The 24971-nt window shown below is 37.9% G+C and overlaps 1 protein-coding gene across 4 annotated transcripts in view; it reads right to left on the reverse strand.

The window, feature by feature from the left end:
* KDM4C (lysine demethylase 4C) overlaps positions 1–24971 on the reverse strand; it is a 431136-nt gene that overhangs the window by 191771 nt on the left and 214394 nt on the right. For all 4 annotated transcript variants that reach the window (XM_032803407.2, XM_032803405.2, XM_032803406.2 and 1 more), the window contains one exon: positions 1118–1311. In XM_032803407.2, coding sequence (XP_032659298.1) covers positions 1118–1311 — 194 coding nt within the window. The remainder of the gene's footprint in view (positions 1–1117; positions 1312–24971) is intronic.

A 24971-nucleotide genomic window follows, 5' to 3' on the forward strand; every position in this document is an offset into this window, starting at 1 on the left:
TTTACTCATCCAGTGGATAAGCGGAGAATGTTTGTCTCCAGTGCTATCACATCACCTTTTAAGAGAAGTAAATTCATTTAAAAAGTAAAGAAGGAAATTCACACTGCAGTGTTCACTTGCCAATATGCAGTCACAATGGGGCATCATCCTTAATTATTTAATGTTTGCAAAATGATTTGAAGATTAAAGGGCTATTAAAGGACTAAGTATTATCCTTAACTTGATCCAATTGTGCCCTGCTGTGACAAGACACAAGCAAAGCTCATGTCATAATTTTTACTAGCTAAAACTCAGGGCAACAATGAATAGGAAAATCAGTTGGAATTCTGTTAAGTGCAAACAAAAGAGAAATGCTGCATGTAAAGAAAACATTCCCCAAAAATACACTATCTATATGAATACACTGGATCCAGCTGTAAAAGTATCAAAAGTCAAAACTTTGATAGTGTCAATGATACCTGAAAAGTTAACATTTTGGGTTATGTCAGTAAAGTCTGCACTGACAATTGGGTTAAGGATTTCATTATGCCAAACTCCAACCTGTTGTTAATCCATAGCAGATATAGCAGGTATTGGCAGTGGCACTGTGAGAGTCTGCCAAATAGGTATCTTTCTACAGAGCTCCTAGGCTACAAGCTAGTGAATGTTAAATCTATTGCTAGAGGTTGTGCACAGCTGCTACAATTCTGCACCTGTTTTATACCCCTCTTTTCTAACTAATGAATAGCATTTAGCCCACTCCCTACAGATGTTTTCCTGATCTCCTGGTTAGAGATGATGTTACACACAGTGTAAGTGCTAGTAAACACACTCTCACCAAAGGAAACGATTTAAATATTGCTTTAGAAGCAATGGCCACCTCTCCATGTGCATAAACTTCGGCTATGCATTTTCCTTACATGTTGCAAAATCAATGTATTTTTCATTTAAACAATCACTATGAATTATGACTTTCTTGGCCTCAAGCTCATGGTTAAATTATAAGAAGAGCTAAATTAGCTGTGACTAGAATAAATGAACAACTCTAATGGAATGTCAGAGAAAAGGGCATTGAAGAAAGTGGAAATATACAACATATTTAACTTCAATTAAATGGAAGGTGAACAACTCTAATTACCATTTGGGAGGTTTCTTTGTTTTCCTTCTTCTCTGCAACCAGGCCTTTACCTCAGGTGTTGTTTCAGGCGTGGGTTTCGTGTGATCAATGGTATATAAATCCTTTCCTTGTTTCCACAGTTGATATCTGTCTGGTTGAAACTTCCTCACAAAGATATCCATTGATATTGTTACCATGTCTTTCCTGCAGGTGCACTGGGGGAGAAATCAGAAATATATACTGCATGTGACAAACTAAATGATTTGCTGTAGTTTGTAGTAGAAAAAGCCTTGAATATGAAACTCCTTTTTTGGGAGGACTGGTCATACAGAAAATATTACCTGAACAACAACAGCCATGCCTGGATTCCTCATGGTTTGTGAGGATAGTCCATTTAGCATATACATAGTATGGAAATTTCATTGGTTGAACTCCTACTAATAACAAACAAAAAAAGCAAGCATCTATGCTGTTTCTTTTAAGTCTATCATCTGCCTTTGTTACTATTAAACACTAGGGGACTGTTGAACCCAATAGACAGATTGGATTACCCTCGAATGATTCCATTATTCTCTCTCTCTCTGAGGAGACTCAACGAGTAGTTTTGAGTAGTTGCTCATCCGTCACAAGGGTTTTTAGCTGGGGGGGGGAGAAGAGGAGGGGAGAGATATTCTGTTCTATCATCACTCCTTTTCAACACAAATATCAGATCCTTAGGGAAGGCAGAAAAAGACCATATCACGTTTTTCTTGCTGCAAGATCTACCTGTACTCCCAAGCTTTTACACAATTGGGAAGGATTGAGTGACACGTATGAAAATGCTCGTTTTGAAAAGAGTGGAGAGCAGTTTTTAGATTCTTAGTGTGTGTCTACACAACAGAAATTGTGCACAGACTAGCCTACCTGAGCTAGTTTGAATCAAGTTAGCATGGGCAACAATAGGAGTGAAGACAGCAGAGCATGGGCTTCAGCCTAGGTAGTACAAACCCAGCATGGATGCTATGTTCTCAGGTCACTAAGCCCACACTAAAGTTCATGCTGTGCTGTCTTCACTGCGACTGTTACCTGCATTAGCTGAATTCAAATTAATTCAGGTAGATTAGTCCATGTACAGTTTTTGCTGTGTAGACATACCCTTACATTTTAAGGCCCAAAGGGAGTGTTATCGTATCTAGTCTGACCTCCTGTATAACAAAGGCCATGGCATTTTACCCCATAATTCCTCTGTCAAACCCAATAACTTTAGTTTGGTCATTGACCCAAATTGTTTAAGGTATTACTTTTCCTGATAAAGTCTCTATGTGCCCACAGAGATCTGAACTGGCATATTTTAAACACATCAAAATAAATAAATAGTACTGAATTTTCAAGCATACTCTCTCTCACTTAAAACAGATAAAATAGCTTCAAAGCAAATTTACTGGACCAGAAGCTCAAAAAATCTTTATATTAGGAGACTATAATATGTGAATCAACAAGCCTGCAGCACAGACCATTCATGCTAAGAAAAAGTTTTTTTAGCTAAAAAATTGATTTTCTAGTACTGAAAAAAAACATGAAATATCTAATGTTATATCTAATAAAATGTCTCAGCTGACAAGCAAAACAAAGCCATGTAGCTAATGTAACCTTTCAGGTGAATGAAAGAATGAAAACAAAACAATGTATGGCCTGATCTTCTCGTCCTCTATGATTTGTATTATCATGCCTTCTTAACTGAACACAATATCTAACCACAGATGGAATTAAATTTGCTCATTACTGACTGCTAAATAGTCACACTTCTACTCCATCGTTCTTTTCCTTGAAAATAATAAGTTCTATAATGGAAAAGGGGATCAGAAATGTCATAAAACGTCCTGCTTTCAATACTTTCAAAACACACATCCAGCGTAACAGAAAAAAGCCGAACAGGAAACTACTTCAGGCAGCAGCCAGAACTGCACTGAAATCAGACATTTATATCCTACTGGCAAATTGCTGCAAACATGTAAAAGCAACTTAAAAACTGGTTTTGTAGAAATTCACCTCCCACGAAGAAAATGTTTTTGCCAATACTTTTTGTTTAAGGTAGATCAACCAAAGCCTAACTCATAGGAAAAATTCTCTTACTGACCAGATCCCAGATCCAGAATGTGGAAATTATGTGATATTTCAATACTTGAAGTTGTTATGACTCAGGGATGTTATCTTTTAATGCAATTCCTCGGATCTTTTGAAGACTGCTAGCATGATAAATGTCAAACTAATTTTTGTCTCAAGTAAACAACTCCAGGAAAGATTTCTGAATTTACACTATGCTCTGCTACATTTTCCGATGGAATTTTTAACTCAATTTGAATAAGAAGAAAGCATATGACTAGAATCATGGCACCTCACAATGCAAGGATTCAGCACTGCTCTCAAAAGAGTAGAAGAGACATGTCTAACCCCACACTTCCATGATACTAGTTCTCATTGCTAGTACCACAGCGTTATTCCACACGTAACACTGATATATAGAAACACTATGATCTTAAATAATGCTTTTCAGCCGCAGATCTCAAAGCACTTTACAAAAGAGATGGAGAAACTGAGCATGGAGAGGTAAAGTGACTTGCCCAAGGTAACACAAGGTCAGAGGCAGAGCTGGGATTAGAACCCAAGACTCCTAAATCCCAGTGCACTGCAGTGCAGTGCAGTGCAGTGCACAATCTGCTAGGCAACACGGTCTCTCATTTCCCTCATACACTGGGATGCAGTCATTGCAGCTGCTTCTGTATGACTCTTCTGCTGAAGAGGCATGATTACCAGTTTCACAATAACTTATATGAGGAGGACAGAGAAGTACAGGTTATATTAAATGCATTATTTCAGGGAAACTTCTTTTAAGTATATTTTTTTTTAATTGGTCGTTCTCAGTTTTAGTTAAATTATTTTCTGAAATCTCCCAAAAATGAACAATCCTTACACATTTAAAAGTACAATTTCCTTAATAGCTATTTTTAAAGTTTGCAGTTTAACTGAATTTCCTACTTCTGTATAGAAAGTGCTGCTGTACAACACCCAAATACCTGCTCCGTGATGCTATTAATAATTCTCCCCATTTAGTGGAGACAATATACAGAGGAGAAAATCATTCAGACTATTAAAGGAGGAGCTCCCGAGGTCACCGTTGCAACAAAAGTGCTAGAGTGACAGCACTTCATGATGTTTGATGCATAGAAATATAATTATCTGATGTGATTTTTCTTTTTCCTGGGTGTGCACTGTACTATTTTTGTGCAAAGCTCTTATTCTACTGTGACCAGCTTACCTCATTCAGAGAGTCACTGATCAATAACACTGAAATAGTTACAAAAAAGCACTGATAGTGCTTCTGGATATTGGATAGGTGCAAAAGACTGTCCACCTGGAATACCCTTCATCATTAAGAGCTCAATTCATTACATAAGAACAAGTAACACTAAATTTTCCCCTCGTTTACACACAAAATCCCTTTGAATGCAAGCTACACTGCTATGCAGGGATGACAAATGGTTGCTTAAGGAAAAAGATTACTGTCTTTGCTGTTAGGCATCAAATTTTCAAGCAATTTGGAAAAGGGCCAATATTTAAATCAGCATTGATTTATTGAAGTAAAAAATCCATCAAGAAAAAATATCCAGTGATAGGATGATAATGTTCTAAAAGAAAAGTTTAATAAATTATGCCTAAATGAGGTGCAAAAATCTTCCTTTAGTAATCTTTGAATATTTGATGCTGTTTTTATACTACTACTGAAGTGCACTACATCTGTGTAAAAGTATCACTATCTAAAATGAGACAACAGTGGAATTTTAATAATATTTGCAGCATTATCAACATGCTAATTCAAGCCCTCATCATTTGCTGGGAAATCCAGAAGACTTAAGCTTCTAGATACTTGAGGCTAGAAACATTTGAAAGCATTGTAGTAGACAGTGAAAGCAGATACATGCTGCAAAGCATTTTTATTTATTTTCCCTAAAATGTGCCAAGAAAGTAATATGTTGCTTTGATAAATAATCTGGCAGGTTCGGGGTTTTTAAAGTGTTCTTTCCTCATTTCCCATCCAACTTACTTAGAGTTGACAGTTACATGGCTTCCTGCTTCCAAGACACAAGAGTGAATGAAAGCATCTCTCCCTGAACCTAACTTGAATGTTATTCTGTTGAAGAGCTTCGTTGGGACAGAGATAGTAGAACATGCAGCTTCCCACCAAAATACCAAGGGTGTCATGTTCACTGTTCACAAGAAACTTAGAAAAATTTCATCATACTTTAAAGGTAAAAAATATTTTCATGTGGGAATAAAAATTAAAAATTATCTTTTTTTTTATAAACTGACAAAAATAGAAAATCGTCTGATATTACTGTCTGATGTTACCATCTGATGGGTATTCTTTGGTGTATGTGAAATGGGCTATGTTCAGCCCATGCCCTACCAGACAAGTGTCCGTACCACAAAAAACTATTTCCCTCCCACTCCCACAAACTGGCACCCTTGTTAGGTACTTCAACAGAGAACCATGAACTGAATAAGCATGGGGACTCCTGGTCAGGATTGAAACATATTGACAGAAAAGTGAGAGAATTTTATTTGCTGCTGCCTGTGCAACATACCCCACTCTGAGGATAACTTGTTATATCAATGGTAATTTACGCCCAATAAAATTAAAAGAATAGTTCATGCTGGCGGTAGCATATGCTGTAGCAGGAGTAGTGAAAGGAATCCCCTATCCACATATAGCATAATTAGCTTCTTATATGGGATTACAAGCAAAGATCATCATGGCAATCAAAATGACTATGGGAATAGACCTCCTTCATGATCCTTTGGTATTATTATTGGTTTTATTATTAGTTCTACTAGTATAAAGAAAACAGCTTGAAGGAAACATTTATTAGTGGCCACAAGGTATTTGATAGCAGTGAGTTGAAAGGCAACAGTTTTATCCACTTTATTAAATTGGTATAACAGACTGTGAAATGTATTTGTAATGGAGAAATCTGCCTACTTGAGATATCTTTTCTTTTTTGTTTGTTTGCAAAGGATGCCATTTCTGAATAACAAACACAATGAATATTGGCAAAGACTAGATATTTTGACTGGTTTTGCCTGACTAACCTGTACGTTCCTCCTCTTTTAGGCTCTGATTCAGAAAGGTAATTAAGCATGGGCCAAACTGCAAGCATATGTGTAGTCCCATTTACGACAATTGGATTATTCACGTGCTTAGACAGACATATGCTTACATACCTTCCATAACTGAAGTCTTAGACCCAATGTCAACAAGTCACTTAAGGATGTGCATTACTTTAAGAATGTGAATAGTCCCATTGATCAGGACATGCACAACTGAAAGACAGATACAGCAGTGGATTTAAGTGGCAGACCACAACTTTATTAATTTAATAATGGGGCAGGCACTATACACCTTCTCTTCATACCAGGCATTTAAGTGGGTCCACTATGGGTTTATACAGCTCCCACCATATAACCATTACTTGAGGTATACCTTCTTCAGCCTGCTCCTAGGACTTGACTCATTTCTGAATTCTCTTGCCCTACCCAGGAGAGTAGAAGGTATCAAGAGGGACCTCAGTCTGAAAAGACTTGAGGTCTCCCCTTCTCCTTACAGGCACAAAGTCCATCAGTAAAATCCTGGATCTCATTTCTGCCTGGGAGCTGGCCCTTTTTAGCTTTCATCTACAATGGATACCAGCCACTGGGAGAACCAGCAATTAACTTCATTGTCTGCACGCAATGTCCAAAGTGCCTAGTATCTATTTCCTGACAAATGCAATCCCTAAGATCCCTTAGGCAATGTCAGACCTTGTATCTGAGAAGTGCACAAGGTGGCTGTAGTTTGCATTTCAGTGAGCAGAGAAGACACATGAGCTGATTCCACAACATGTCACCTCTGCCATATCATTGAAGGTAAAGAACCTCAACCCTGAAGTTCATTTGTGTTTCCCCTGCTGACCTGACTGCCTGCTTGTAGGCCCAATGCTGTACAGAAGCTGCAGATCCAGACAGCACCCTTTTCCGATGTCCCCAGCAATCACAGATACGGTTAGTTCTCACGCTTTTGCCTGCCCAGTAACCCATCAGCAGGGTGAACACAGGTCGAGTGCCTGGATCCTTGAGAAGTGAAAAAACCCTCCAATGCTGTTGGTGTTGCTGCCTCAACAAAATTTGTGCAAAGAATGTGTGCAAAATTTGCCAGATTGAGACCCAAGTAGGCTAACGCATTCCTCATTACCACAACAAACTGGTAGCTGGTCAAGTAGCTACCATCCCCATGTACAAGTAGGTGAGCCTGGCTCCCACATACATGCGGTTTCAACAAAAACTGTTTGCGGCTTTTACCAGACATACCCATTCAGCTGAGCATTCCCTTAGCTCTATCATGGTCTCTTTTCTAGTCTGATCAGTTTCTGAATACCTTAATTTCAAGCCTATTGCTGTTTGTTAAAATGGTACCTCTGCCAATCTAATACATGTCAGGAGGTGGCCCCTGCCACCTGTAGCACTATTTCACTAAACCTGAAAGCACAAACAAGGACTTGACAAATGCAACTTTAAATAGAAATGCCTCCATCCCACAACTTCACTCCATAGGTAAAGCCTTCGATAACTCAGCAAATTTCACAGGGGGATGGTATTCCTGTTATCTTTGCAACCCTCAGTTCATGACCATACCTCCAAGAGCTTGCTTAGTAAGAGTCCTCTACATGAGCCAGGAAATCCTGCCACTATGCAACCAACCAGGCCAAACAGGAAACCCAGTATTGCAGATGAAGCTAGTCCATGATACGTCACAGGCACTCCGTATCTCACCACCCAAGGCTCAGTGACGGCACAAACAACAAAAGAGACCCATGTGAACTCTAAATTAAATAAACTTAACAATTGCAGCTTTAAACCATGACTGTCCTTGGGACTCTGGGGTTTTCATCTATTGTGAATCATGGCTCCAAACCATCACCTACAGGGCCTGGCTGTCAAACAGTGTTAGCTCCTGGAATCTGCTGTCCTGAAATGGAGTCAGAGCATCAATGAGGCCATTATCTACATCATCATGCAAAGAAAAGTTTGACAAACAAAATAAGCAGTGTAATATAACTGCTCATACCAGCCACATTCCTCATACTAACTACTGGTCAAGGATGTGAACCCATACCTGGTTGTCACACCAAAACCAAACCTGTTTATTTCCAAGTTCCTCACCCCAAATAGTGACAGCCACCAATATCCGAGCCCCCAATGCACCCATGACATTATGATTGTAGTTAATTGGTCAATTCTAAGAGGACCTGCCCCTGCCCTCAAGTAGAGTCGATTAAATTCCTCTACCTCCCCAACATACATATGAATATTCAACGTGACCACTGCTTTTCATTAAACCCAACACTGGTCATGAACTGTGGTTGCAAGGGCTTAGCTGCATTTGAGTGGGCTCCTCAATGACTACCATCATCTGCTCTAAAATTCTGCTTATCTCATATTCTGAGTGACTTAAAGAACTGGCAGTTACCAAGATGGACCAGTGCCTGGCTTTCACCTCAGAATCGCCTCTCTCATTACTGATTTCATCCCTGAAGACAGTCACTGGACAGCCCAGATTTGAAATGCCTTCTCCAGGGATCTGTTCCTGGCCCAGGACAGATTCTTTTCTCTGTAAGCTATGTATTGGGGCCCACTGTCAAGTTCACAACCATTATGGCCACCGTCTGAAAAGGGGGTCCTCTACTAGAGGGAGTGGCCTCATGGTTTCTTTACTCCATCTCGGCCTTCCCCAACCACTGGAAGGAATCACATGCTTTCAGAACTTACCACCTTCAGTTTCCCCATTTTTGCCTATGGCAGGGGTAGGCAACCTGTGGCACGGGTGCTGAAAGCAGCATGTGAGCTGATTTTCAGTGGCATTCACACTGCTTGGGTCCTGGCCACCAGTCCGGAGGGGCTCTGCATTTTAATTTAATTTTAAATGAAGCTTCTTAAATATTTTAAAAGCCTTATTTACTTTATATACAACAATAGTTTAGTTATATATTATAGACTTATGAAAGAGACCTTCTAAAAACGTTAAAATGTATTACTGGCACGTGAAACCTTAAATTAGAGTGAATAAATGAAGATTCGGCATACCACTTCTGAACGGCTGCCAATTCCTGGCCTATGGTCTTAGCTGCAGCAACTCTCAGTTATGGCACCATTTCCCTACTCTTGTCTAAGGCATCACTCAGCAATACTCAGTGCTGGCTCCGTTTCCCTGGTAAGAGGAGGCAGTGAGTTAGCCTCCCTGACCATCAAGTCTGGCCTCTGGGCTTGCAATCGAACTTGGTTCAAATTTGTTGTCAGACATGAGACATTGGAAACGTGGAAACTTCAGAAAACTATTACATTGAGATATGCCAGATGTTATGGGCTCAGGAAATATATATCTGTGTGGTCTAGGGACTGTATTCTAGCTCCAAGGTGGAGGGTTTCTGAGCTTCCATAATAACTAAAGAAAGTGGAGGTTAATTACTGCAGACCCTGAAACAGGTAAACACTCCAGTGATACACCACTCCCTGGGGTAAATTGAATACTCTGGTACAGATCAGGTTCAAGATGTATGGGAGACCAAAAAGAGGGCTTTTGGTATAAAGATTCAGCCTGAACTGGATGGGGGCCCCTTATTTTGACCCCAAAACTGACATGAGGTTGTAACAAAAAGGGCAAATCCTTGCTGGAAGGGTTTGAAATACTGGACACTTACCAAAGTCTCTCCATGAAAGATGAGTGACACTTGGTAAGCTTAGCATGCACGTAGATTGTTTACTGCTTTATTATGTTTTCTCTATAATGCTTTTTCTCCTAAAATAAATGGTATGTGCTTGGTGAAAGCTGCCTGGTCAATGATAAACACTGTCACTGTCCCTTGCGAAAGACAGAACTGCAAGTGTCTGGACTGAGGTCAGACCTGCTGGGATAGTAACAGTGAATTGTGGAGAGACGGCAAGTCTAAATTCCTGGTTTGGTGGGAGAGGGAAGTGGGTTCCTGCCAATAGAGAGGCGATAGCTGGAGGCCACAAGGATGGCCGTGAGCAGACCATGGAGGGGGCAGAGTGAGTGTTGTTAACCCTGGCAAAAAAATGAGGATGTTAGTGAAACAGAAATTAAAAGGTACAGTACCAAAAAGTAAAATCCCTGCAAACTGTGTGGAATCTTTTTAAAGACACCATAATAGAGGCCCAATTTAATTACCCCAATTTAAAAAAACATAGTAAGAGAACCAAAAAAGAGTCACTGTGGTTAAACAACAAAGTAAAAGAAGCAGTGAGAGGCAAAAAGGCATCCTTTAAAAAGTGGAAGATAAATCCTAATGAGGAAAACAGAAAAGAGCATAAACTCTGGCAAATGAAGTGTAAAAATATTATTAGAATAACCAAAAAATAATTTGAAGAACAGCTAGCCAAACACTCTAAAAGTAATAGCAATTTTTTAAAAAAATACATCAGAAGAAGAAAGCCTGCTAAACAACCAGTGAGGCCACTGGACAATCAAGATGCGAAAGGAGCACTCAAAGATAAGGCCATTGAGGAGAAATTAAAATTCTTTGCATCAGTCTTCACTGTTGAGGATGTGAGGGAGACTCCCAAACCTGAGCCATTCTTTTTGGGTGACAGATCTGAGGAACTGTCCCAAATTGTGGTGTCATTAGAGGACGTTTTGGAACAAATTGATAAACTAAACAGTAATAAGTCTCCAGGACCTGATGATATTTACTCAAGAGTTCTGAAGGAACTCAAATGTGAAACTGCAGGACTACTAATTGTTCCTGGGAACCATTTTAAATAATTGAGAACCAAGGACTGGAACTTGCCTTGAGGATTTATCTGATACTGTAGCATGACTATTAAATCCCTTCAGTAGACAGAATCACTATGTTTTAGAAGTTAATATAAAATATATGCACAATATGGTCTAATGTAGCTTTACACAGTGGAGAGCAAATGTTTGATTCATAATATTTTGATTTGACTAGTAGGTGAAGAGTACTTCTCTTTGAGGTAATCTTTCTAGGATGAGGTATATTGAGTCTATTTTTTAAATAATTGTTTCTCTTTTTCTTTCAGTTCCATAAAATGTAGCAAATAATATTTGCTATCATGTAAAATTATGCCACTACTTGTGACAATATCCTCTGGATCTAAGCATCATATGCTATACAAAGGTGTTATGAGAGTTAACATAATGAGTTGAAAGTAGCTGGGGGGTACAGCAAAATACTTAGTCCTGCCTTGAGTGCAGAGGGACTGGACTAGATGACCTCTCAAAGTCTCTTCTAGCTCTATGATTCTATGATTTCTATGAAAATACAGTAGCTACATAACACAGACCATGTTATATAACAGTTTCACAATGGGGATAGCATGTTATAATAAAATTGCTTTCTTGTTATAGCTGAGGAAACCTACTGTAATCAATTTTCATATAGATCAAATGAAAATGGAAGTTTTGGTACTTTTATTTCTCAAGTCAATTTTTGGCCCTAATTCTTTTATGTAAGCATTTAAGAGAAATGCAGTGCTTACATCAAAATACAATTTCCAATTCTATGTCAAATCTTTTTGTTCACAACCATGTGAAATCATGTGTAAGAATTATAGTCAAGAGAAGTCAACAAGAGTTTCTCTCTGTTGTGGAAAAAAGACCAATAACTACTATGAAAAATGCATATAAAAGACAAACAGAATGAAACAATTAGATCTGCCGCATTCTACATTTGCTGTAGAAATTCCTATCGTAAAAGCATACTACAAAAGGGGACTAATTAAGCTATTAGTCTTTAAAATGCTTTCCCAACTGTTTATAATGAATGAAAGCTTTCATTGTGTTAGAGTGGTAGTTAGCAGTGATATAGCTATAACAATTCAGATTCTTATTACTAAATCTGCAGAGACTGAACAGTAGAACACGTTTCACTTATTGTTACTCACTTTTCTTACAATAAGTTGGAGTTTAAAGGAGTGAAAGATGTACTCTGTTATATTGCCTGTAAGAAGCAGTAGTTTCTCAACCTCTTTCATTTAACAGATTACCTACACAACAAGCAGTTAATAGGTACTGTTTCTCATGAGGAGAGGATTTAGAGCACCATAGTAACAATAACCATTTGTTGCTGCTAGAATCAGGGAGCAATATATTTTTACACTGACCTTCTGGCAACTTGTAGGCTCTGCTGCAGAAACCTTTGATATCAGATATCCATCTGTACAAGCTTCAGTAAAGCAAGTGTTCCTTTGATATGAGTCTTGAAGAGGACACTCAGTTCAAGTCAAACAAAGCAAAAACAGAAACTTCCAGTATGCCATTCTTTATTGCTGGGTTTTTAAAACTATCTTAATGTTTTACTTGTGCATTTGAATAAAACTAGCATGTTATATTGATTTGCAGCATAAATATATGAGCAAGTGGGTTGCATTCTCTCCAATAGACTAATGTATAACCAGAACAAATATATGTTTTTCTTTGATCCTATTGTCTGTGCCCAGTTACATAGAATGTCACCCATGTGGTAAGGTGTTACAAGAGTGTAGCTAGTCAGCACACTAGGAAGAACAGCATCCAGGTGTGGATACATATTGGAGACAGGTAAAAATGGGAACAGTTTTAATCTGTGGGAAACAGGGTGAGAGAAGGGACTTTAAGCCCATGAGAAGCAATTTGTACATCATAACCTGTGTCCTATAAATTCAAGTTGTCACTTCAGAGTAACACACCTGAAACATAGGACCAGTACTATACTGCATTCTGTTTTACAAACAATGTCATTCATCTAGCAAGCAGTTTTAAGCTATTAAAAAGGATTACTATTAAACACTGAATTTAATTAATTGCAATTACAATAGCCAGAGTTTAAGAAATAGCTATGGTAAAAGATGCACAACTACTTCCATTCTGACCCCCATTTCGATTGCTTTCTAAAAACTTTAGCGATTCTGGATGAAATGCTCCACGTTCAATGTCTGGCTTCAGCAGAACATTTTTGAAAGTCTGCCAAAAAAAAACAAAAAAAACAGCTCTGCCACTTCTGAATGAAGTTTTTTTCCAAGCTCACAGCATAAGGGCCTGTACTTCATGGACACATTCCTCAATCTCTCTGCAGCCTCTGCCAACAGCCAACCACATTTTGAAACCCTCCTTCTGGGTTTCCATGACACTGCCCAGTCCTGGTTCTCCTACCTGGTTAACCTCTCAGATCACAGGAACAAATTATAGGAGGCCCTTTTCCTTTTGTAATATGCCAGTTCTCTTAGCACATTTGTACTGCATTTCCTTGGGTCAACAAAATAAGGGATAGAGAAACTCGATGAAAAACTTTGCCTCTTAACTCAGAAAAAAATAGTAGCAAACTAGTCAGAAAGAATACAACAAAATGCAAATAAAATAAACTTCCAGAATGTAAAGTGTGGTTACACTTTGAAAAGTGACTCTGAATATGCCAATGTGGACACTCACGTATGTGTCCCTCACAATCAGTCAACTCCCAGTCAAGATCAATGTGAATCTTTCAGTTGACTTTAGTGTGTGTTGCACTGGGCCCTCCAGAATTTCTGGGTCACATTTCCTCAGTTTTTGCTCACTCTTGCTTCTATGTCACAACTGATTTTTTTAAAAAAAACCTGCAACAATCAAATTCAACCTGAGATCTCAAAGTCAGGTTATCTTCTCTGAAGCTTATACGTTTACTATCATTAATAAATATGCTGCCATGAGAAAGTTAATTATCTGTTCTGTTAATGATATATAAGTGAGAGCATAAGCCAGCTCACTCCTTCTTAAATGTTTTGGTTCTCCAGCGCTAACTAGTTAAAAATAATGAAAACTTATTTCAGTCAATAAAATACACCATACACAATTTGGAATATAAAGTGGGAGTAGATCTGCTGAGCAACAAGGTGTAATTTTAATATAGATTCTGACTACAACCACAGTTTAATGTAGAAAATTCCTATGGAGATTCTGTAAGAGTTCAATATATCTGTGCTTTGCTTTGGAACAAAGGAGATTGTCTCAGTTTTCCAATATAAAAATGGATGTGAATATAATATTTTCCATAAGTGTGCTCTGTTTATTGGGCTTTTAGAACTCAAACCCCTAGCAATACTGAAAACCTTATTTATTTAAAAATGCCACGTCATAAACAATGTTGCCTGACGTATGTTTTTTATTAACTTAGTCCCTTGTTACCTGAAATTCTCTGAGTAATGTTACTAGAATGTGAAACAACCTATAATTTGATTAAAGTTAAATAGACAAAATATGCCTTCAGGAAGAGAAGTATAATTTACTATAAGATTTTCTGTTAACAATATGGAATTCAGAATTTTGACGATAAGTAAAAAATAAACCTCTTAACTTTTTAGGAAATACTCTCTCTCTCTCTCTCACACACACACACACACACACTCCCACATCCTTACAAGATTGTAAAGTGAAACCATATGAAAATAATTCAGCATCTTACATCATTTGTTTTATAACAGCTCCACAGATTGTGTGTGTGCACGCATGTCTGCCACTACTACTATCTATTCAGAAACTGTCTGTATCATCAGTAGCAGGACTGTACATTGTCTTTTCTTTCTCTCTCTCCCCCCTCTGTTATTATTTAAAAAAATGACAAAATTCTTAATCAAAGATGAAAGAGAAAAATGCTTATTTCCAGGTAGAGGCAGAGTAACACCTTTTGTCATTCCCAAGTCACTCAGGCTGCCAGCTTGAAGGAGTTGTGTTAACATGTTACTGGATGTTACTAGTCCCTTGCCAAAAAGAACAGCATTTGTGACAGCAAAATCTCTATGGGAGATTTTATTTTATTGTGGGGGGGGGGTAAGGGGGGGAGAGAGAGAGAGAAATTGTAGAATCCTGAGGCCTCTTTTCACCCTCCCATAAAAATCATATGGAAATAGTGCAAACTGGAAACTTTCCTTTTACTGATTCAGATACTGACACAGACACAGAAGTAATAATGTAAAGAGCCTTCCAGACATGGGAGCTAATTCTCTCAGATATGCGCTCTAGAATCTTTGAGAGAAAGGTTGAGCTGTAAAACAGTAATAATAGAAGAATGAAATCTACCCAAATTCCAACTGTTTATGGCTAACATCTCAGTTGAGTGGGAGGTTCTACTGTTAAAGTTGTACTAACATACCACTGGGGCAGCTACTGGTGTCAAGACTGTGGAAGTAACTTGGTGGCAAGAGCATAGTGTGGCTGATCAGTAGCAAAGACGAAAGAGTAGCAGAACCAAAGCCAAATCAGTTGCAGAACCACAGCCAAAAATCTAGTGGAAGAAGCGGGGGGGGGGGTGTATTTTTCTGTTAACTGATGCTTCTACAAAAAGAAATAGATTCACCGATGTGCAGTGAGAGAACCCTCCAGCAAATAGAGGGATGTCAACAAATAAATCGGTGCCATTAAAGACCATAAAGAAATATCTGCCAAACATCTTGGAAAATTGAACCTATTGCTGGAAATGAGTCTCCAGCTAACAAATGTTATAGACAGAGAGACAGTGGTTCAGCAAATGGTAAAAAGGAGGGCTCACTTTGAGTTTAAACTCCTACTCAACAGAAATGGCTGGTCAATGAAAAGCAACTGCACTTTTTTTAACTGTGTGTTCTCTTACAAGACAGACTGGGTTTGGAGAAACCTAAGCTCCTCAGAGCATTAAAACGGGTAAGACTGAATAGGAATTATGCAGAGGCAGTTTTCAGATTCCAACAGAGTAGTTCATTATTATTAAGGCCAGAAAGAGGAGTCTGGAGTACCTCTCACAAAAGCCTTAGTGTACCAGTATTAATAAAATTAAATAAAATAAACACCTAGCTCTTATATAGTGCTTTTTGTGAGTAAATCTCATAGCACTTTCCAAAAGAGGTGTCATTAGCCTCATTTTACAGATGGGGAAACAAAGGCACAGAGAGGTGAAGCGACATGCCCAAGGTCGACCCACAAACCAGTGACAGAGTTGGGAATAGAACCCAGATCTTCTGAGTTCCAGTCCAGTGCTCTCTCCACAAACAATGCTGCCTCTCATCACACATCACTGGTTGAACATATTAAACCAAACTCATCCCTCTTGTAACTGCAGTGAGATCATTCATTCATAATGGTCCTATTGTGTCACAGATTACACAATCCCTAGGTATGTGTCACCTTAGAATAACAGTATTACTTAAAATTTAGAATAATGCCATTGATACCACATTAGCCAATTCAGAGGAAGTCTTTTGGCTACCCAGTCTTGATCTAACAAATGTGTGGAGGTACCAGAGACTTGCTCATATGTCATTAAAGAAATCATTAAAAAAAATCATGACGTGAGAAGATCTATTATTTTCATTTGTCTTAACTTTCATTATTGAATTTGTGGCGCTTTCATTAAAACAGGATTTTATTCAACACAACTTAAAATACAAAATAAAAACAGAATCATGTGTTTGCAACTACATAGTATTAAACTGATATCTATTAGTTAATACTGGACATTCAAAAAACTGACAGTCAAAAGCTGCAGGCCTTACTTGAAGGAGGAAAGCTAATGCACATTCGCTCTTTCTTTCCTGCAATCCCAATTCATGGAATCTTCTAACCCTCTCCTACTGCCACAAGGTAAACTGGAGTTACTGCAGAGCTTCTGCATTTTTTAAAAACTCATGGGTTTGCTTGGTGGCTATGATGGGTAGCTAGCCATAAGTACATGATTTTACCTTTTGTATTATAGTTCTGAACTTCTATACAAGAATAACCTTCACAATTGTGTTTGGAGCAATATAACCAAAAAGACTCAGACTTGTATACATAACAGGTTAGAGTTGATACTATTGTGATTTTTATTTGTTATCCACAAGATGTTTGTTTTGTTTTTCTGATTTTTGACTTGGTTACCTGAAATAAACAGGAATCCTATTAAAATTTAAAGGTAGTAGCTTTAGTAAAACCTTCTGCTTACATTTAATGCAAGGGGAATATTCCAATATTTTCGCTTTTCGTAAAATTATCACCTTTATTTTTACACAGGCTTATACAGATGCTCTATATCTGGCCCAGAGATAACTGATAAGACCTAGCAAATGGTACTATATTGCATACAAGTTATTTTTTAATCTTTATGAGTTTACTAATCATGTCAAAAAGTAAAAAAGAAGATTAAAATTTCTATAGTGCTCATTCATTTCCTGTGCTCACATATGTTTTAATGGGATATTTTATACAAATTTGCAGTTATCCTGAAATCAACAATAAATAATGAAGCTAATATCAATTCAGTATTCTGGCAGGCACTAAAGACCGACCTAAGACAATTCTATCTCAGCCTGTCCAGTTAAATTTCTGATTCCAAAAATGAAATCTGTATGTTTTACAAAGTAACAAAACATAAAGGCTATTAATATAGTTGTGTAAAAATAAAAATAATACATGGCAGTTTTTTTCAGTGCCTTAAAATGTGGCTGCCTATTGTGATCTATTAACTGTCAAGAAAAATGTACAGAAATATGTCCTCCTTTCAAAAAAACCAAAACAAATGCGCACAGCAGCAGCTGTCCATTTAAAAAAAAAAATGCAGAAGCCGTTTGACAGAGTAAATTAAAGTGGGAAAACTACGGTTAGAAGTACAGAACAAAAAATCAACGTGAAATAGACTTGACTGTTCTACGTCTACATGGAATATATTTTTTATAGATTCAGTATTCTGAAGCTGAAATACTGTTGTCAACCCTGCCCCCACTTTCCACTTTAACACTTACACTACAAATCATAAGCTTTCCTTTTATGTCATGAAGTAATTAAATGTCTCCCTATCAAAGGCTATTTTTTCTGATGTATCAACACAAATGTTTAAAGAACTTTCATGATAGAGAGTTTCAAATACATCAGAATCAAACATAAGTTCATTCCCTATTAATTTCCTTATTTCGTATAATTTTTTTTCATGCTTGCTAATTACAAACATTAAGAACAGCAGGAATAAAAGCTGAACTGTTTGTATTCAAACATCCTCAATAACTATTAATGGAGCCAAGAAAATGACAAAGGATTTTTTTTAATAATATTTTCTCCATCTCTCACTAAACTTGTTCTAATATTAAAGTATAGTATTTAAAAAGGTTTGTGTTCAGCTTGAGAATTGAATACTTCATAAGGTTATTTTTTATTTATACTATACGTGATAAGGCTAAATTAGATCATTAAATTTTAACATTCCATGGAGGCACGATAATGGTTTTCTGATGATGTCAGAATAGTGCGAATAAAACTTTTGCATTCACTTTTCCAATGGAATCAGCATGTTATTTTATGGTGCAGATGTCACTCCACTAAGTTATCATCACATTGTTCCATCCTTGGATAGATAATTCTATGCCATATGTCTGTGTAGGAATCAAGATTTTTGTATCTGAACCTACCACATTGCTCTCTCCCACTAAAATATAGTTAAAGAATTAATGCTGAAGAGAAGCATGCAATGAATATTAAACTAGCTGCCTCACAAGACAAAATGACATAAGGCAGGGAAGAATTACTTGATAATGGTTTCCAGCAAGCCACTCCTCTTGTCAAAGGATAAGTAACGTGACTTCATAACAAGAAATTTCAGTGAGGAAGACAAATAGACTATGACATACACTGTTTTGATTAGTTACTCTGGGACCTGATCCTGAGTGCCTCCTAGAAGTACCCTCAAATTCCAGTGGCCTCAATGGAAGCTGAGGGAGCTCAGTACCTGGCCGGATCAGGCCCTGGTGAATACAGATGGCAAAAACACTATTACTAATAACAGTAATAATACTCTGCTCTTATATGGTTATTTTCATCAGTAAATCTCACAGCACTCTACAAAGGAGATCAGTATCATTATCCCCATTTTATAGATGGGGAAACTGAGGCACAGAGTGTTGAATTGACTTGCCACGGTCATCCAACAAGCCAGTGACTAAGCCAGGATTAGGACACAGGTCTTCTGAGTCCCAGTCCAGTACTCTATCTATTAGGACATACTACCTCTCCACTGCCTTTAGAGACTGGTATACCTGTAGTTTTAATGGTGGGACAAATAGAAGATTATTTTCTACTGAAAATACAACATATACATTACAAAATTCAGAATTAATCTTCGGCCACCAACATTATCTTTTGTTTTATCACAGGACAAGTTATCACAATCATAAGCATTTCTTGTTTAAAAAATAGGAAAACATTCTAAATATTTTAATGAGATGCACATCCTTTTGGATTAAAATAATTTTTTCTGTAACATTGTATGAGTACAAAAAACTTTCAAAAGATGAACCATACTCCTTTCTTATCCTCTAAATACATAAAACAACTCTTCAAATTTTTTCATCATCACGTGTGCGAGATTAAAGACTATTCAATTGATCTGTTGTATTCCACGGCTTCAATAAAGACAGTGTTTCGCAGGGGAATGCTCTTTAGGAGGATGTCAATTGCAAAACATTGAAGTACCCAAAACTCTGTCAAGAGCACTTGCTCTTGGGCACACCCCAACTACATGGACAATTTAAAAGACTAATAACCCATAAAGAAGTTGAGGATTGCTACAGAAACAGCAGGACTTGGGAATGTCACAATCCACTAGAAGGAGGCAGGAGCACCAGAACTTTTAAAACGTCTTCTTGTCTTGGAAATTAGACGAACCAAGCTTGGTGTACACATTTGCCTACATGTAAGGGAGTTGTTGGTGAAAAACTGTATATACAAATATTGTACATGTGTGCAACTGTGAATGCAAAATTTCACAGAGCCAAATGACAGAGATCATTCAGCTGTGTTATATTATTCCAATGCAATTTTCTCTATCACACAGTACCTAAAATATAATGTAAAATTATTTTACTTCATATATTTTTTGCAAGGAGCTGATAAGGGTCTGATCCTGCCAACCCCTCACTCAGATGAGTAGTCTTTATTTGCGCAAGTAGTTGGAAGCCAATTGGGGCTACTGACATGAATAAGGACTGTTCGTATCAGCGAGGTTTTGCAGGACTGGGCCCAACATTTGATCTTTTATGCAGGATCTGAGAGTAGGGATGTTTGAATAAATGCAGCTTTCATAACACAGGAATGAAAACTTACCTCAAAAATTACCTCTAAACAACAGTGCCCTAAACAAAGGAGGCAACTTATCCAGCAGGACTATCCAACAGGCAGCAACTTAACCACTAATGAAAGTTCTGCTGCTCTCTTTGGCAATGGAGCCAGAGGCACTGTTCTGAGTAGAGACTTCCCAGTTAGTAGGAACTATATGATGCCCGTTTAAGTACTCTTTATTTTCTATTTTATTTATTTATTTTTAAGGATGACTCACAGGCCAGCTCAGACTTGTGCCTCACCCACTTATGGGGATTGCGCACAGAAATTACTCAAGTCCAAAGGCAACAGGAATTCCACAGCCTGACCCTAAAGAGAGAAGAGAGACCAGGACTAAGATGGAGATTTGCATAGCATGAGAAATAAAGAGCTAATTTTTGTGACCTTTCGTCTCCTTCAGTTGCTCCGAGACTCCTCAGCACCTAGCTGTGAGGGGGGGAAAAATGCCTAATTCATCCATGCCATATTGCACAATTCCCATTCATGCCAAAGGAAGTTACACCAACTTATGCCAAGGGTGAATGTAGCCTCACATCTACCCAGAAGACTGCTGATATTTTTGCAGGATTGGCCCACAGGCTGCAGTAACTCAGCATGTCTCACAAACACAAACACACTGAGATTCATGTTTAAAAATTATTTAGCCTTTAAGGACTCAAAAGTGCTAACTGTTAAATCACCTTCCAGTCTGTGAATATTTAAATCATTGAAGCATAATTTATTTCCAAATTTAGCAATTTCCAATTACACACACAAAATCATATACACAGCCTGCTACCTTTTTAGCCTGCTATTTTTTAAACTATAATTTGAACTCCGTTTTATTTTTATAAGAAGAACTTTCTGAAACAGGCAGGGCTATAGAATGTCAGAAATTTAATATGGTGGCCCTGATTCAGAGAAGCACTCAAGCATATGCTTTACACCCATTGACTTCACTGGGATGTACTCACATGTTTATGTGCTTTCCTAAATAGGGATACTTTTCTGAATTTGTATCAGTATTAACATCAATACGATCTATTATCATCACTATTTATTTGTATTACAGTAGTGCCTAAGGAATAATAATGCTAGGACCTGTACAAACACTAAGAAAAAGCCCCCGTCTCCAAACGGCCTACAGTTTAAAGAGGTAAGGCAAAGGATGGAAAAGAATTTGTGTGGACTACGATTTTCCACCGGTTTATAACTCTATTACGATTGCAAGGTCAAGCACTCAAAAGTTGGGAAATGCCAGAATTACAGTTGCCTGTGCAACCTTAATTCAGCCCCCTTGTGCATTTGCATTATGATACAGTCTTTAATTATATCATCATGTCCTATTTTTTCCTCCACAGGGCCTCTGCCTCATTCAATACATAGAATTCTCTAGGATCCCTGCCTCATCTGTTGCAGAAGTTGAAAAATGTGTAGTGAATGAAGTAGGGGATTACAGGAAGAGAAATATGGTCTCATGGTTAACGCAGTTGAATGTTGCCCTGAATAACTGAATTCTACCCCTGCCTCTGCTGCAGAGTTCCTGTGTGACACTAGGAAAGTCACCTAAACCAAACTTTTCATATGTGGTGCAAATTGCATGTTTCTCATTCAATAGCTGCCTAAACTGAGACCCAGAGGCTCATCACTTACTGATGCAACCTAAACCAGTGGGAGCTGTGCTTCGAAAACATGAAGTGGTATATAACACTACATTCTCTGCTAAATTCTCAAGGTATCTTAAGTTGGCCACCCACAATTAGTGAATATTCATAGCCTTAATTTCTCTTTGCCTCTGTTTCCTGAGTGTAAAACTGAGATAATACCACCACCTCCCCATGTTGCAAAAATAAATTAGTTGTTTGTGAAGCATTCAGATACTATAATGATGAGCGCCATAGAAAAGCCCATGAGGAAATTAAATCTGTATTCAGAGCAGGGTTTGAATAGTGTGCAGTAAACAAGGCCAGGGCCACATACTGAGCAATAAGGATGAAATAAAATACTGAATTATTGCTCATTAAGTGACCACCATTCATCTTGTGCACTGAATGAGACCAAGGTCCTGTGGAAAAAATAATAAGTGATGATGTAATTAAAGACTGTATCCAAATGCACATGCCAAAAGGGGTAGTCTTTTAGATCTGTCTGTTCCCAGCCTTGGCAAAACAGCTATGTCACTTGGCCAGAGCTTGGGATTAGTATCTTCACAGCTAATAGCTCAGGTATTGTTTCTTAGCTGCCCTTGAAATGCTTACCAGGAAGTTACTTATCTTTATAATGCCTTCCTGCTAGTTTTTCTAAAAGCCCTATTATTAAACTAACCATCTATGCATACAGTACATGGTCCAGTATAGTCATATATAGGGTGACCAGACCTCCCAATAAAATTGGGACTGTCCCGATTTTTACGTGTTTGTCCCACATCCCAATTGATGTTTGGTCGGGACACAATTTGTCCTGATATTTGCACTCCTAGTTTTTGTTTTGTTCCACCAGCGGGACTCCGCTTTCCCCCACCCCCTCTGCTGGCGGGACTCCACTTTTTTTTTTTTTTTGGGCTCTGCTGGCAGGACTCCTCCCAAGTGTCCCGATATTTTCTTCATCCCATCTGGTCACCCTAGTCAGACAGTAACCATTTCCATGACCCAGTCACATACTGTATTCATAAATTAATACAGATCACCCCAACACAGCATGTCTGTAGAAGAATAGGGAATGGAACCCACATCTGACTCCAGCGCCTACACTATAATCTGACTATCATCTTTCCTCTTCATGTAAGAGCCACGTTGGGTACAAAACATATACCACCACAGTTTACTGGGCAATATAGATTATGGATAAATTACCAATTCTAGATTATTGGAACAGCCATTCAGTGTTAATATTGTCCATACACCATCCTGTAAAGAACTCCTTTTTCTCAGCTTGCTCTTAATAAATTCAATTTGTTTATTTTTAATATAGTATAGTAAGCCACATATTCCTGAATTTACAGTCCCTGAAGATTAGACTACCCCAACAGTTATTTCCCTATATAGACTGCTTATTTCCTAGGGAGATTTAAATTCAGCCATGATTTTAAATCCAAGTTTTAAGTCAGGAAAAAAAAAGGGGGTGGGCCGAAGATAGATGATGTGTGTTTAATTACATTACATTATTTACAAGGTCAGTAAAGTAACATCAAAAGAGCAATTAACTACTGATCGACCCAAGAGAAGATAATGTATTCTAATGTACCAGAATCAATGTACTTTCTAAGAAACTAATCTACTATACCACATTACTTTAATATCTAGATCCAAGTCCTTATTTGTAGGAAAAAAACTGATATTAAGAAATGTGGCAACCTGCACTAAGAGATAATATATTATTGAAAATTACCAACAGTCACACAAATGAGTATTATATATTAAAAGATAAAGTATGTTATTTGTACTGAGCCAGAAAGGAAACTATAAGCCAAATTCCAATTCAGAAAAAAAGTCATTTTTTATTCTTTTTTCCAGTTGTAGTTTGGTAAAAAAATTTCACTCACCCCCAGAAAGTCAGGTTATCTTCTTTGTCTTTGACACTCCAGTTTTTGCAACTTAAATTAAATATTCAGAACATTTTTTTTTAATTGCAATGTGGCATCACTAACAGTAGCACGTCCAGTCAATCACTGACAGGAAATGCTTTCCCAAAGACAGCCAGCTTGGCAGAAAGTGTGACAGTTGGACTAGTTTAAGCTGTAATTACATAATAAACACTCTTAAAGGAGTGAAAACTTACTGTTGAAAGTGAAATTCACCCTGACTCTTAACAAAACCAAAGGAAATGAGCTTGGTGGAAAGAAACTGTGCAGAGATGGTGTATGTGAGTATGTGATTCACACCCAATCTGAAAGCATAGTATTGGACAGTCCCACAACATCCTCTCTAGATCCCCATGCTAAAATAGGGCCATGACCCACATGCACTCCCTTGTGCAGAAGTCTGTGGTGTTTGGATCCCCATAATCTCAGGTTTATTGGCTACAATCCAGTTTTTCCCTTAATCTTCCAGTATGGTGCTCTGCATGGCGGTGATAGGTGATGTTGCCCTACAACACATGGGAAAAAGGGAGGCAAAATGCCCTTCTGCAACTTTAACTCCTATATATGCATCAGAACCATGTCAGTTCTGCTATGTGTGGGGCTCTCCAAAGCCCGTGAACTGCTGGATGAATTTCCCCCATAAAAAAAACCTATATCATCTACAGAGTGGAGCAAGAGCATTCAAGTTCCTTTTAGCCTTTGATGTTACTGATTTATTGAAAATCTGTAAGAAATTCCACATTAATAATTTCAGTTTCAAGAGACCATTAACGGCTCTCAGAACATTATTGAGAGAAGCCGTATCATATAGACAGGTAAATCCCCCCTTCTACTCATAATGTATGAGGAATCTACCATCCTGTTTGTACAATGAAAATGAATGATGCTGCTGAGAGATTGCAACATTTTTGTCATTATGAATAACATTTTAAGAACAACATAAAAATGGCCATATCGGGTCAGACCAATGCTCCATCTAGCCCAGTAGCCTGTCTTCTGACAGCCACTGATGGACCTATCCTCCAGGAACTTATCTAATTCTTTTTCAAACCCAGTTATACTTTTGGCCTTCACAACGAGTACTACTGGTTGACTGCATTGTGTGAAGTACTTCCTTATGTTTGTTTTAAACCTACTGCCTA

Source organism: Chelonoidis abingdonii, chromosome 6 (genome assembly GCF_003597395.2).
Source record: "Chelonoidis abingdonii isolate Lonesome George chromosome 6, CheloAbing_2.0, whole genome shotgun sequence".
Lineage (NCBI taxonomy): Eukaryota > Metazoa > Chordata > Testudines > Testudinidae > Chelonoidis > Chelonoidis abingdonii.